Source organism: Diadema setosum, chromosome 11 (genome assembly GCF_964275005.1).
Source record: "Diadema setosum chromosome 11, eeDiaSeto1, whole genome shotgun sequence".
Classification (NCBI taxonomy): Eukaryota; Metazoa; Echinodermata; class Echinoidea; order Diadematoida; family Diadematidae; genus Diadema; species Diadema setosum.
This window is the reverse complement of record NC_092695.1, coordinates 18,398,793-18,414,240: the sequence shown is the minus strand read 5'-3', so window position 1 is coordinate 18,414,240 and position 15,448 is coordinate 18,398,793. Positions and strand designations below refer to the sequence as shown.

Genomic DNA, 15,448 nt, shown 5'->3' with positions numbered 1-15,448 from the left:
GCATAATTATACTAAAACAAATTGATTTCAGCCATTAAAATAAAAAATATGAATCTTTACATGAATTAATTGAAAAAAACACAATTTGTATTGACTTTGTACACAAAATCACGTTTTTGAGCAATTTTGGGGTTGACGAAAATTTTTTGAAGGGGCGTGGCTTCGGAACGGTATGCCCAGGCGCGACAAATTTGGTCTCAAAAGTTGCGCGAGACTTGAAAGTAAAAAGTCAGCGAGCGGCGCAGTCAAAAAATTTTGCGCGCCGGAATGGTCGCGGAATTCGTCGAGGGGGGGGCCATTATGGCCCCCCCCCCAGGTAAGTTAGGGTTAATAGCACAACTGATAAAGGAGAGTTTACATACACGTCGTATAAAATTACAAAAGGACTCCCATTAATGCAGCAGTGGGTCCCCCTGTGCATGTCCACAAGGTTTGTCTAACCGACGCCACACAACATCAAACAATTCCTCACACATTGACAATGCTTTGAGTTTTCAAAGACAAGACCAGCCTCATTATAAATACATTAGATTTCTGCCACTTTCGTCAGTTGGATACCAGTGGGTGCACAGTCTGCCTTCCCTATGTAGCCGGCACCTGGACGACACAGGCTCCAGCTCTGCCCGGGTTTAGAGGAGCAGCCTTTGGAAGAAATCAGACAGAATTTGACATTAGACAGAATTACTTGACAAATCAAAATAATGAGTACAAACTGAAAGGAGTGGGTGGGGCGGGGTGAGAACGGCAACCTTTGTTTGCCTGAAGCATGTATGTTGGTTGCTCATATTTATATTATATTGGATGGCTATGAATGGGATACCAGGGAATATTGCACGAGTTAGGGCCAATATTGCACGAATCGAAGATGAGTGCAATATTGACTCTAACGAGTGCAATATTCCTTGGTATTCCATGAATCAAGGCCATCCAATGTAATTATTATCATCTATACAATCAAGTAGAGCAACCATGAACTGCACAAAATTACCCGGCTTCTACTCGTCTTTGAAGTTGACTCGGCAGTCCCATCCCAGCGCTGAAAAGGGGGAGCCCCTAAAACTGCGTATTGAAACAAACAACTAGCAAGATGTTTGCGCGCTTGTGAAAAATGTAACAAAATGACGCGCACTAGTAGCAAGTATTTGCGCATTCAGCAAGCGCTCACGCAATAAACGAGACAGAATTGAATATCGTGTGATCTTGAACAGCAAGTAGCAACGGTAGCCTATGGGGAATTAATACGTTGGTCTATGCGATTCGTTCAATATGCTCCGATATTGAACGGTAAAAATTGAGTTGACTACAATACGCATTTTTAATGCGCCGCTAAAACGTCCTATATAGATGATAATTTCAGATATATGCACTATATCATATCTTTGTAGTTTCATCATTGATCAATTCAGTGGTTTCTGGTGATGACATCACAAAGATTTGACAAGATTGCATCTAAATACTAAGTATATTTCAGCACATTGAAAATGATGCTGTGTCAACACAATAGATCAATACAAAGTTACTTCTCCACTGCAGTTAATTTTGACCACATATCTTTCATCCATTAAGAAGTCATGAATGCTTCTGGCAAGTTTTGTAATATTTAATGTGTCCTTGATGTGAAAACTGTTTAAAATGTGCAATAAAGATCTTGAGTGATTGAACATACACACACATAAAATCAATAGTCTTCAGTACAACACTTTTCATAAAACTTTTAAAGTCGTCAGACTCAATGCCATCGTTTATCTGATGTAGGTATATACATAACATGCAATGACTACAGACTGAATATGGAATCTTGCTGTTATTTCTGCTTCGTACTCACTGGACTCCATTCACCCGTTTGTGGATCAAAGCACTCAACGGCACTGAGATATGTCTGTCCATCGTAGCCCCCAACTGCAAAGACTCGATCTCCCAGCACTGCTACGCCCACAGCGTCCCGGCAGAGGCTCATCGGGGAAACTAAGCACCATGTGTCTGACCTCGGGTCATACCTAGATGAAATGAAATCCTTCTTCTATTAGGAGATGGACTGAACAAACTTTTACACTGCAACTTGAGACTATTATTAGTGATGCTGTAAGGAATGCAAATCAGCAAATTATAATTTTACCCAATGTACATGTACAAACAAATAAATCCTTATTGGTATGTTGTTCATTTGGTTGTTAAAACATTTGTTTGAAAAATGAATGACAGGAACCTTTCAAAATTTTCAATGAGGAGAGTCTGAAACTGAAAGCAGTGATTAAAAATGTGATATTTGCATGGTCTGAAATGTTGATATCATGTTCTTACTTTTTAAACATGCCTGCTTCCACTGCTTTGCACGAGGTGACTAGCTGTACTTCCTTTTACACACAGGTAGCAGCTAACGCAATCAAGCCCATTTTGCATTTGTGCAAAATGTACGTATGCACAATATACAGTACCTCCCTGTTTGGCATTAACTGGAACCAGGCGGCAAAATCGGAGCTGAAAGTTATTCTATTTTGAACAGTCAAAAAATCCTATAGACCACATATCATACAGAGTTGGAATCAATGCTTAACAATGTATTTAACAATTTTTACTCTTATAATCAATTCAAAGAAGTACTTTGTGACTTAGCACGGTTCTGAAACTGAAAATTTGCACTATTAACCAACGAAACAGAACTTGACACCCCCCCCCCCCCCAAAAAAAAAAAAAAAAAAAAAAAAATATCCAGCACCTATACCTCTCCACACAATCAAACTGCTTTGATGACGGCTGGTTGGCTGGGGAGTCATGTCCCCCGATGGCGTATAGACAGCCATTGCAGACGGCCACCCCCAGACCACCGCGACGCTTGGACATGGGGGCACACAGGGACCATCGGTTGGTGTGGGGGTCATAGACCTCCATGGACCTCAAGCATGCACTTCCGTCACGTCCACCTACAGCATACAATCTGTTGGCCATTCATCACATGGGGAAGGAGAACAAAATATGACTCCCAGCTGATTCATTAAACTTGACAGCCACTACACACACACCTAATGAATTACTGTTGAAACATACAGTATTGTGAGCTTTTGATGGATGATAGATGTTCAAGAACTCTAATCACACTCCTTTTGAGGACTATATACACATGATGTTTAATAGAATACCACAAACCTCTCTTCCTCATTTACATCACCGGGCAAACTTCCAAACAACACATAACCCTCGTCACAGTGTTAGTGTTATTATGAAATACAAAGGAAGAAAGCTTTGCAAAAGGCTGACATATGTGGATCAGAAAAGATTCACCAAACTGCACTTACAAATAACACCATCTAATAAAATTTGTTGGTACTGCTTTATTGCCTGGTTGTCTTAACCAGTGAACAAGTTTTATTTAACCCTATTCTAACTGGGGGGGTCAAATTGACCCCCCCCCCCCGACGTTTCGCCCACGATTTCGCAGCGCGCAAAGATTTTGCCGCGACGTTTCACGACTTTTTTCATTGAAGTCTCCCGCATATTTAGAGACCAAATTTGCGACGTCCGGGTACACCATTTTGAAGTTACATAATATTTTGCATATGCATGTCAACCAAAAAAAGCTCAAATTCATGATAACGTGTGCAAATCCAATGCAAATTGTGTTTTTTGGTTAAATTGATATAAATTAGATTATTTCAACTTTTAACCATTGAAATTAATCAATTCTAGTGTAGATAAGCCTGAAAAAGTGCCTGCAACAAATTTTGGCAAAAAAAAAGAAAGAAAACAAAAGGTCGAGAAAACAATAAAATACATAAGAAATTAACAAAACAATAAAAAACAAAAGAAATTGATTTCGATTGTGCTATTTTTTCCACGAAAATTGTTTGATGTGTCTTGAGGAATTCTGACACAAAAATTTAGCAATCCTCCAGTCTTTTTAATGGAGTTATAGGTGAAAATATGATTTCATGCACAAATTTGCATAATCAATTTATTAAAAATAGAAAGGCAATATTTTTCTATTGTATGACCATGTAATCTTGTAGTTGACATCCAGCTCTATTTTCAGGCAAAATTTCGTGGCGATCGCGCGATCGGGGGCCGAGATCTGAAGGGGGGGGGGGGTCAAATTGACCCCCCTCAGTAAAAACTTGGTCTCAAATAGCCCAGTTAGAATAGGGTTACTGGCATCATTGATACACTCATTTGTTAAAGGGATGGTACAGTATTGGTGGAGATGAGAATTGGGCTTTTAAATTTTTGCAAGATACAAAGGAAACACATATGATATAGTACAGAGCGTACCATTTTAAGAGGAATTCAAAGTTTATTTGATGAAAATCGGATTAGGAATGACTGAAACATCCAAAAACAAAGTAAAACAAAGCAATCATAATAAAGTGTGGGTCCCACACTTTATTAGAATTGCTATTTTATGGATATCTCAGTCATTTCAAAACCAGTTTTCATCAAATAAAAGTTGAATTCCTCATAGAATTATATGCTCTTTCATACTTCATAAGAGGTTTCTCATTATCTCACCAAAAATGTTAGAAACCTGAAATTAGGTCTCGACCAAAACTATATGATCCCTTTAACCTATAAATCCTCAAAAAGAAACAGGAGACAAAAACTCTGTACCTAAAGTAGATTAAAACTTACTTTTAAAACCCACATCATTCTTTTGGGGCACTGTGATGCTGGTTTATAACACTACTTAAAAAGGGGGGGGGGGAAGAAAGAGCTGAGAAATCCTCACATTGAAAACTATCAATGCACTAATTTATCATAAATTACCTTATTTCATTACTGGAAATATAATGAATTCAGCAAATTTTATCAGTGTCAAACTACCAGCGAACAGTAATTTATAAAGCACTCTCATATGATACCTGAAACGATTTTTATACACTGACAAAAGATATCAAGTATGGTATTCATTTTCTAAATCAAGCCAACATATTGTTTGGTAATGGTAGACAAAAACTCTCTGATATTTTTTTCCATTCTTTTGGTTATCTGGTTATCACACCTGCCACTTGCCTTCAGACTAGAAATGAAAAGGAATAACTGTGAAATACGCATCTCTTGTAAAAATCACCTTCAGACAATTTAAGCAGGACAGTGAGATATATAATCCAATGCTCATATGAAGATAACTATTTTTTTTCCAACAAAGATTGTCCTGCTTTCAGTGAAAAAGAAAAGAAAAGTGTTAGAAAAGAAAAGAAAGAGGATGGCTGATGCCCATGAAACTCACTTTCTATCAAGGACTGCCACACCAACGGTGCTTCTGGGCGTCGACATTGGAGCTACGTAACTCCACTGCTTGCTGTGGGGGTCATACCTCTCTACTGATGCCAGGTAACTCCATCCGTCATGTCCCCCCACCGCATACATGGGACCTTCCAGTACGCCGACACCTGTAGCAATCAAAGAGTAGATGGGAGTTACGATGATTTATAATATGACAAAGGACTTCTGAATATATATGCATATATTACACAATGAATAGTTTTAAAACAGCTTGAATAGTTTTAATACAGCTGTTTCTGAATTAAAGTAAATGTACTGTGATTGTGATGCTACATGTTTTTCCAGCAAGAAAAAAAACAAACAAATATAAAAACAAAAAACGATTGTGATCTCTGAAGTCACCTAGCAGAGCTTTGTTCTTGTATTTTTTTCAATCTGAGATGCATGACTAATTTTAGAATTTCTATTCAGACATTATATTTCAGGCTTTTATTATGATAGCATAACAGGCTGTCTATAGTATTTTTTTAGTTCATTCTCTTCACTATTAATCTTTGATCTCCACACAGAAGGCTCTAGAATGCATTTACCACTGTTTCCAATTAAATGAGACAAACTGTAAGACAATACCAACAAGCAATAACTTTTGGTGGGCCCTTCCCCTGTGAACTAAATATTGAGTGTGGTACTGTGCAAGTCAATAAACATCAGAACTTGCTCACTGCATCATAGATCTAACTGTCTCTCTGTTTTGAAGACACTGCTCCAAGTCTATTCATTTCTGCATAATCATGACAGATACTTTCGGTCTGTATCTGCCAATCACTACAGGAGGTCAAGCATGTGAATCACATCATGACACCTGTGTATACAGAAAGCAACATATAATGAGAATTCATGAAGTCTATATTACAGGCCTGATAAACTTTGATTATCTGTAAGATATCCTCTGACTACAGAACATTACCAGTCCATTTTAGAGTTGGTCAATCCAAAGATGATGTACCAGTAATAGCAATTTGTATTTATTTTTTCCCCCTCACAATAATGGCAGACTTCTGACACTACTCACCAAGTCCATGTCTATGGGTGCCCATAGGGGGCAGCATATTCCACGTCTTTGATGCCGGGTAATAGCACTCCACGGTATTAAGCGTCTTCAAGCCATCGCGGCCACCCACCACATAAAGCTTGTCGTTGATGACGGCAACACCAAACTGGAGTCTCCGCCCGCTCATGTGACCAACGTGAGTCCAGACATTGGTACGCAGCTCATACTTTTCTATGCTTGTTGCACCTGTATGGAACATCCATGACATAGAAATGACGGTAATTCGAGATCATCATTGAAACACATTATCTGCTTTAAAAAAATGAAAACCAAAATCATACACACGCACACGCACACAAACACACAAAACATCATTACAACAAATCAAGAAAAAAAAACCCATATATATATATATATATATATGCATATACTACCTATGGTAGAATGACACAGGAAAAAAAAAAGCTTATACTGCTCCGTTACCTTTGGTACTGTCCATCCCTCCCACAGCATAGAGGGCGCCAACAGTGGACTTCCTCGGCTTTGTCCGTGCGCTCTGCATCAAGGGTCTCCTCTCTGGGAGGAGGTGGTACTTCATGGCATCCATGATGAGTCGCTGGCACTTTTCATCTCCCTTGAAGAGAGAGTTTGTGTCTACAGCATCACTAAGAAACTGAAAAGAGACAGTTTCCTCAGTAATGCATTGATAGGCCTATATTTGCTGTACAAACAACACAACAGAGATGTCAAAGTCACATCAAGACAGCGGACTGAACCACTTCATAATTGAATGCAGACACCATATAATTTCTGTTCCTGAAGAATGTACAATGAAAAAAAAAAGACAGAAAAGAAGTTCTCTGTTGACAATTTGGCTGACACTTAATAGAATGTAAAAACTGGCTCATCAGATTTATTAGTATGAAAGAAAGAAACATCATCTCCGGAATGGAGTTAAGCATCTCTCATATCCTTTAGAAATTGCCTAGCACTATAAGTACACAGGAGAATGATAATTTAATGAATTCAATAAATGTTATTTTTAACCGTGCAGTATGATGGACCTCTATTCAAACATTTCCTGCAAAATAATTGATCTATCAGTAACCAAACACATCTATACCATGCTTACTTCATATCTTTCATTCCCAGCAATATCAAAGTTTGCATAGAAAGTGGAGTACGTCATCAAATTCTCAAACATTACCGTACCTGTGGAGATAGGAGTGGAAGCCTGATGTGTTCAAGCAGCTTGGAGATGTCGCTTTTGCGACACGCAGTTTCATTGGCAGCCCAGGCCAGCAGGGCATAGTACACTGTCTCCTCATTGGGAACGTTGAGGTCATCGCTGGAGAAGAGGTTGCACACTTCCTCCCAACCCAGCATCATGAACTCTTGGTTCTGGGTGACCTCCACAAAGTGCTCCTGTCAGGAAACAAAAAAGTAATGTATTATCAATATTATTGTTATTAAGAAATTGCCTCTGTTGGTGTGAAGGGAACGAGGTTCGACACAAATTGTGATCAACAGCATGGTCTCAATTTCCTAACACTTGTCAATTGATATTTACACAATAGAGAGTGCATTCATAATTTGTGTAGTATGGTTGTGTAGTAACTTGAGGAGCAGAAAGAGTGTAAGATTTTGTTTGTGTAAGCAAGTCACACATGGTTTGAACTCTTAACCCTGAATGTACTAATGGGTAGATACATGACATTGCTGTTTACATGTGTTCACCATAAATCATGAAATAGAAATTTAGTGTACCTGGCAGAGGACTCATACATGTATATTCTGATTCAATATGACAGTTATTTTACTCATATTGCAACGATAAGCACTGCTCATTGACTATGATAAGCCTGTATAAAATACTACTAATTAGTATCACAAAATGAAAGGTATAATTACTTTTATCATATTTTGTATATGTATTTTCTTTGAAAAAATGTTGTTCATGAAATAGTTGCAGACACCAATAAATGAAAGGAAATGAAATAGTTACTTTGCTGCACTGTACTACCAACAGAGAAATCGATCAAATAACAAGAGGATGGATCTGTGATAAACTAACGTAAAACTCAAAGTATTTCTCACCATGGTATAATTGTGTGCTGCCCGGAGGAGATCCGAACAGCTCTGCCTGTCTGCAAACGAGCGGATTCCGAGGCAGTTGGAGGGGTGGAGCTGTTTGACTAGAAAGCCGCAGCAGGCCTCCACAACCTCAGACAGCTGCAATATACTGGCTGTTGCTAGCAGCTTCTCCACATTAGTCTCTTTCAAAACAACTTCACCTGTAAGTAAAATACAAGTTACACAACTACTGATTATTCCAGAGCTTGGCAAGTTTCTCTTTTATATCACACAACTACAATTTGTACACCTAACATGTGTATGGCACGAAAGTCACTCATTCAGTAATAAGTAGCTTACATATTGTTGAGGGTACCATAAACGTCGTATTATTTTTCATTTCATTTTATGCATTTATTGTACCCCTATGTGCTGTAGTTAACCAAACAGTCCTGCTTTAACAAGAAACTTAGGTTAACTGGACATAACCCAGCGCACATACAGCTCTACCAGGTAATTCTAATTTACAACATAACACTTTCCTTTAGACCCCAGCCTTATTTCCTGGGACCTGAAAAGTTCTGCCTAAAACTGCCATTTGATCAAATTCAACTTGTTTCCTCTTTTGTCAAATCTCTGATTCTAAGAATTAGATGTTCAGGATTATAATAGTGATGGAAGTTACTGTCTGGTACATAGACTGGATATTGTGTTAGAGAATAGGAATTCCAGTTGAACATGGATTAGGCAAAGGATTAGAGAATTGATGTTTCAGACGTATTTTAGATAAAAAGGAGAATAAACCTAATTAGACTTGAACTGTGATATAAATCCAATCCTCTATCAAAATGCCCAGTCCCAGAATAACAATGCCGCTTTATATGTTAATATGATGTTAAAATAAAACAAAACAAAATAAACATAATAAATGTACCTGTGTAGATATACTGAATGCAGGCCTTCAGAGCCGCTGGGTCCATCCCCCACAGCTGGATCTCTGTCTCGTGGGACTCGCGTAGATTGTTGGTGAACATTGCAGCAAAGTAATCTGACACCGAGCTCAGGACGAGCCGATGTGCGGGGATCCGAACATCACCCACAATAAGGACAACGTCGGTGAGTTGTCGCCTGTGTCAAAAAGGAATTGAGACAGAGGGTTTATACTTTATTGCATGTGACAATTTGTATCTCCTCTTTGATTTAAAAGAGTCTTTAACCTTTAATTTTTCTTCATGCAACTCTATTCTGAGCTTTATCAAGCATTATTGATTAAATCATTCTCATGGCCTCATGTCTTTAACCATCTAAAGATAGACCACACTAATGAAGGCCTTCATTTCTTGTTCCTCAACCAAGATATACTGATACGACTGGTTGGCCAGAAGCTCGATTATATTGCACTCCCCCTACCTCCACCCCACCCCCCCCCCCCCAAAAAAAAAAAAAAAACTAGAAAAGCACTCTGAGAGCGCAGACCTCAGCCAGGCAATTACTTTCCGATGATCTTGCTCTTCCATAGAGATCAGTGATTTCCACCCACTGAAAAATTGCCCGATTTCCCAATATAGAAGCCTTTGTTACGTCATAAACTCTCAGCTGCAAGGCGTGCCTCGACCCAGCAGAAACTAGAACACGCACTTTAGTGCGCGCAGGCAAACCTCAAATACGCGCAGCCTGAATTCCCAAGTTCATTGACCCTACCTGCCAAAATGTCAAAAACCTTCATAAATTCCCCCAAAATTATCGGATCATTACCAAAAGTTAATCGTTTGTTACTTGTGTCATTCTCAACCTTTCCTGCAAGTTTCATTCCAATCCGTTAACTACTTTTTGAGTTATTTTGCACACGGACAAACTAACTAACTAACTAACTAACGAATTATAAACAAACCAACGGTAACGAAAACATAACCTCCTCCCTTGGCGGAGGTAATAAATGGAGTTAGATCATTTTTACTTGTCAATCACCTTTTATCTATAATAAGTCATACATTATATACATATCTGAATACAGGCTGTTATCAGTGCAAAAAGCAATCTGAAGCAGAGGGAGTGGGTCTCAATACAGTGACAGCCTTGCCATATGGAGGGGGTTCCAAATTGACAGGCCTGCTCGGCTGTGAAACCAATACCAGAACTCACTGTTGAGCATCCAGTATACAAAAGTACAAGTACACACTAGTTAACTGTATTGAACAATAAGCTAATATACAGAAGAGGGCCATTTTGATAGAGTGCCTAATATTTAAAGTGTGTCTCTGAAGGTGACTATCAAATAAAAATACTATATTGCAACACAAGTTCAGAGAAAGCAGCATGCAGAGGAAAAGAAATACAAGTCAAACTAATGCCAAACTAACTATTCAAAGTGAATGACATCTTGACTGCCAAAATCCTCAAATTAGGCTATCAATTACAGTGTATACTTTGGACATACAACAAGGGATGTAGCATACAAGGAAATCTAAATAATGTTTAGATTTGCTTATGCCTTCATACCTCATCATCTGTCCATGAAACCTTTTGCTTTACCTCACTTCCTTGCTCTTTAGGGACAGTAAGAAACTATCAAGAAATATAATCTAAGCTGTCTTGGTTTAATTCAAGCTCCTGTATAAAAGCATGGTATAGGGAAACCCTATGAATATTAAGACGGGGGGCTGTTGGCATGGTGATATGCTCTTTCCTCGAACAGTGTTCTAAAGGTTGGTAGAGCATCCCTTTGAGACGGCCCACCTGTGAAGATAGCCTTGCATCTTCTTGAATGTCCTCTCAGCATGGTTGATAGAGAAGAAGTGTTCGCCCTCCGTGGGGCTCTCCTCCACACTCTCCCCCCACGGGCCTGCCGAGGAGAGGGAGTGGGATGAGCCGTTGAGGCTGATACTCCGTCTCGTCGCCAGCTTGGGATCGGAGTTTGTGTCCTACATGTATGCTGTGACAATCACAATGAATTAAAAAAATGAACGTGAAACAAACATCAAAATTAAACAGATGAAAGACAGAGAAAATGAAAGTGAAGGGGGTAGGTAGAGAACAAAGGGTTGAATTTATTACGCATGAACTGTATGGAAGTTTTGTTTTTATAGAATAGTGCTTGACCTTGGCCACAGAGAAATGTTATCAATATCAATCATGTCTTTCCCATCTGCACCTGCGCCAAGACAGTTAATGGGGTATCTACCAAGGCTATAGCCCGTAGCATATGAAGCAAGATATCAAGCATCCTCACAGAATTTGTTTTGCACAACAGTTGTCAACACAAGATAAAGTACATGCATGACAAGCATACAGACCATTTAAAGGAGAATCAAACCCAAATATAACATGACATGTGGATTAAGGGAATGCAGCAATTTAGTAGGAGAACATACTTCAGTTGACAGTGAAGTTTACAGAAAATCTGTTAAAAAGTTACAAATTTTTAAATTAAAGAGTACACTTTGCTGCCACCATTGCTGGATGACATTCAGAACACTAACGTAAACAACATTAGTCAACAATTTGTGATGTCATACATGGACAATAATAAAGAGAAAATATAAAGACAATTCAACATTTTCCTAACGTTAGCATTTATGAAAGATCAAGGATTCACTTGATTTACATCTTCAAGAAAACAGGGGAAATAATTTTACCGGTACCATTTAGGTCTACCCTTAACATATTAATTTAATAATTATTATGACAGTTAACAAGTCGATGGAATGTGCACTTTTAATAAAAAAATACTTTTGTGGAATTCCCTTTTTTTCTTTACACACATATTACACTGCACGGGTGGGTAGACATGACATCACAAGATATGTCTAAACTCAACAGTTAACGTTAGGGTTGTGGTACTTTAGGCACTGCCAGTAGGCCCTAGTGCCATCTCGGTTGACACTGTGGTAGCTGTGATGTGACGAGTGCAGTGCAGTGGTGCGGCTGTGAGCACTTGTGCTGTGTGTGTATGTACACAGCCTGAAGTGTTCTGTTAGTTAGTTGTCAGTTGTTGCGCGTCTTTGAAACACATTATTGCCCGTCTATTTTATATCTTACATTATATATAACTTATGCATGCTGCAGAATGTCCGCTCGCTACTAACATAGCTTATTATAGCCACACTTACACGAACAAATACACATCCACAGAATATTTAGTAAGAATAGTTACCCACCTTGTTGGATTTGCCTTTGATTCTTCCTGTGTTCAGCTGGTCTGGATGTGTACAGTTCATGGGTAGGTCAACATAACCTTTGACCCATATGAGTCATATGGCTTGATCGATCATTGAATGACGATCGATCCTGCATTTCCTGTTTGGGGTACTGTGGTACTAGTACTCAGGGAAGTGCCACCTCCCTGATATACTGTATCAGTGCATGGCTTGGGGAGGGTCAATCATACTTGATGCAAAGATCTCCCTGGTTTAGCACACTAGCATACAAATAAAATCTCTTTGAGCTAGTGGTACTAGTAGTCTGTATACAGCTAATTCAAATTTGTGATTTTCCTTGATTTCTATATAAATCATTGTTTTAACATATAGATATACACGTACATAGGCATATGCTAGATGATATATCATGTAAATAATTTCATATACTCTTCTGTTTTCTCTTAGATAATTTTGAATAATATTTATTGATTTATCCTTTGTACAGTGAATTTTTGAAAGTAAAATAATAATGGCTGCTTGTATTTTCTCCATATATAGCTTAATTACCTATATATAGACTGATTGGAGCTAGAGAGTGCACATTGAAAGTCATTTTGAACTTCCATTTCCTCCACACCTATAAAGTGATGTCATTAGATAATTAACTTTCAAACGGGAACATTTAAAAAAAATTGTGTACATGATCTATTGAATTTCTAACACTCCCTTGAACAAGAGAACACGGGATTACTTTTAGATGTAATATACAAACACACACAGATGTACAGGCTTAATTTTGCAAAAAGAAAGAAAGAAAAAAAAAAGATTAAAAAGCTAGACTGGGTAGTGGGTTGTCATGCCAACAGTATAGTCGTACACTTGGAACAGTTATGACAGAAGTAGAGAAAAAAAAAATAAAAACTCAAATAAAAAAATATTCACCTATCAAGGTGCAGAAATGTGTTATGACAAGGTACAAGTAGATGCAATCATTGGGGAAAAAGACACCCTACATTCTGTAATTTATGTGTCAACTACTGTTAGTATTCACAACTTTCTTCAGTTATTTTGATGTGAGGATAAAAGAAACAGAATCACATTTATAGATCTACTTTGTTGATTGCTGTCTGATTGCTCATATACGTGGCTGATATAATCTACCTGCTTGTTGATGAGCTGATCATGAAAACAAAAAAGAAGAAAAAAAAAGCCATGGAAAGTTTGGTAGCTACTGGTCCACATACACACACGCACTAGCCCTGAAGAGTTATCACTCATTTCACAAACTTATGCATCATTACATAGAGACATACTCACACGCACACAAAAACATGGAAACACATACACATGCACGCACGCACACACACACACACACACACACACACACACACACACACGAATAAATCTGTAATAACAACCCCACCTTCATGATGTGTGTGCAGACTTTGCTGATGTTCAAATACAAATTCTGTGGTACAGTCCTGTCTAAAAAACAGCAGTCTCGATGTATCCACCTACCCACAAATAGATAGGTAATAAACATTTGATGTGTGACACTGTCATTCCGCATTTATAGCAAATACTTGCAATACAACTTGAAAAAAAAGACAAAGAATTCTTACAACAAAATATATGTCACCTTCTCTTTATTTATGCTCCATTATGGCATGGATCACAAAGTCACCATATACATGTAATACATAATATCAGTTATATACATTTTTTTTTTCCTGAAAGATACTGTGATATAACTCATATAAGAGATGTATTCTTACAGTGAACATTAATGGGTACATTTAATAATATTCACACATGAAACAACAATCTTCTTCCTACTTCCAACTTTAAGTACCTGTTTCTTTTGTAATTGTTATGTGCTATAAATGTACATTCTGCATACGCTTAAGAAGGATGATTTCATAAATGTTATTTTGCTAAATCCTGATGAGTATATTCCTGATCTTCCTGCTGAGCTGTATATGATTGTTTAGAAAAAGAAATACATTTTACAAGTATTGCTAGATTAAATCCAAGGTGACATATTTCAGAAGGCAAATGAGTTTTGAGAAACAATTTATGCATACATACATTTATTATCATCATGATTTTTACACTCATTGGCCCAAATAAACAAAGGTAGCTTTACTGTGACTGAAATAGCACAAAATAAGCATATTTTGCACATGCACATGTTGGCGTAATCAGTATCTCACATGCATTTATGCAGCCATAATTTTCACAATCCAAGTCCAGATTTCAACTTCCTTTGTGAATTTGAACCAATGAGTGAGACAATCATGAAACCAAAAACACTCATTTAGTCTTTAGAAACGATGACAGCACTTTGGCGTTACACATTCAGAAAGACAGGAATTGTAAACAAACACCATAATATTGTTGACAAGCAATGGGCAGTAACTTCATAGACATAGTGATAGCTCTCTTCTTGTTCTTAGTGTTCCTGGAAAAAATTGTAATACAGCCATTGTCATTACCCCTTGAAGGGTTACAAAATACCAAGAAACTGGCCAGTGGCAGTACAAAGCTAATTGTCCTATTTACACCATATTGCACTAAACAAATTGAACTACAGTAAGAGATAGAATTAAAAAAAACCCCTACAAAACAAAACAAAACAAAAAACAGCTGGCAGATTTACAGATACAGCTGTACATTCTGTAGGTGCCTTCCCTACACAGCCTACAAATTAAGCAACATGCATGTACCAAAAAAAAATAATAATAATAATACGTTGTAATACAAAAATAAAGCAATATGCAGACTGATATTGTTAAAAGGATATTGGTGATTACAATGGTGACAATGACCATTGATAATTGAGCAGATGACTATTACAATATCAGAAATAATGGAAGGGTCAATGACCTTGAATACAAAATAAACTTGCACATGCCAGGGTTGCCAGCACTCACACACCATATTCAGGGACATCCCCCTGCACCCCTCCAGC

General features: G+C 37.9%; 1 protein-coding gene across 1 annotated transcript; it reads right to left on the bottom strand.

Annotated features, from left to right (window-relative positions):
• Positions 1 to 343: 343 nt before the first annotated feature.
• Positions 344 to 11,266, bottom strand: LOC140234731 (kelch-like protein 5). The gene is made up of 10 exons (XM_072314767.1): positions 11,075 to 11,266; positions 9,273 to 9,466; positions 8,363 to 8,559; positions 7,478 to 7,690; positions 6,749 to 6,938; positions 6,287 to 6,511; positions 5,219 to 5,381; positions 2,723 to 2,935; positions 1,826 to 1,997; positions 344 to 642 (listed from the first exon to the last, which is right to left on the bottom strand). The coding sequence occupies exons 1-10, from the start codon at positions 11,092 to 11,094 to the stop codon at positions 583 to 585; spliced, it is 1,647 nt and encodes a 548-aa protein (XP_072170868.1). The 5' UTR covers positions 11,095 to 11,266; the 3' UTR covers positions 344 to 582.
• Between the last annotated feature and the right edge of the window lie 4,182 nt (positions 11,267 to 15,448).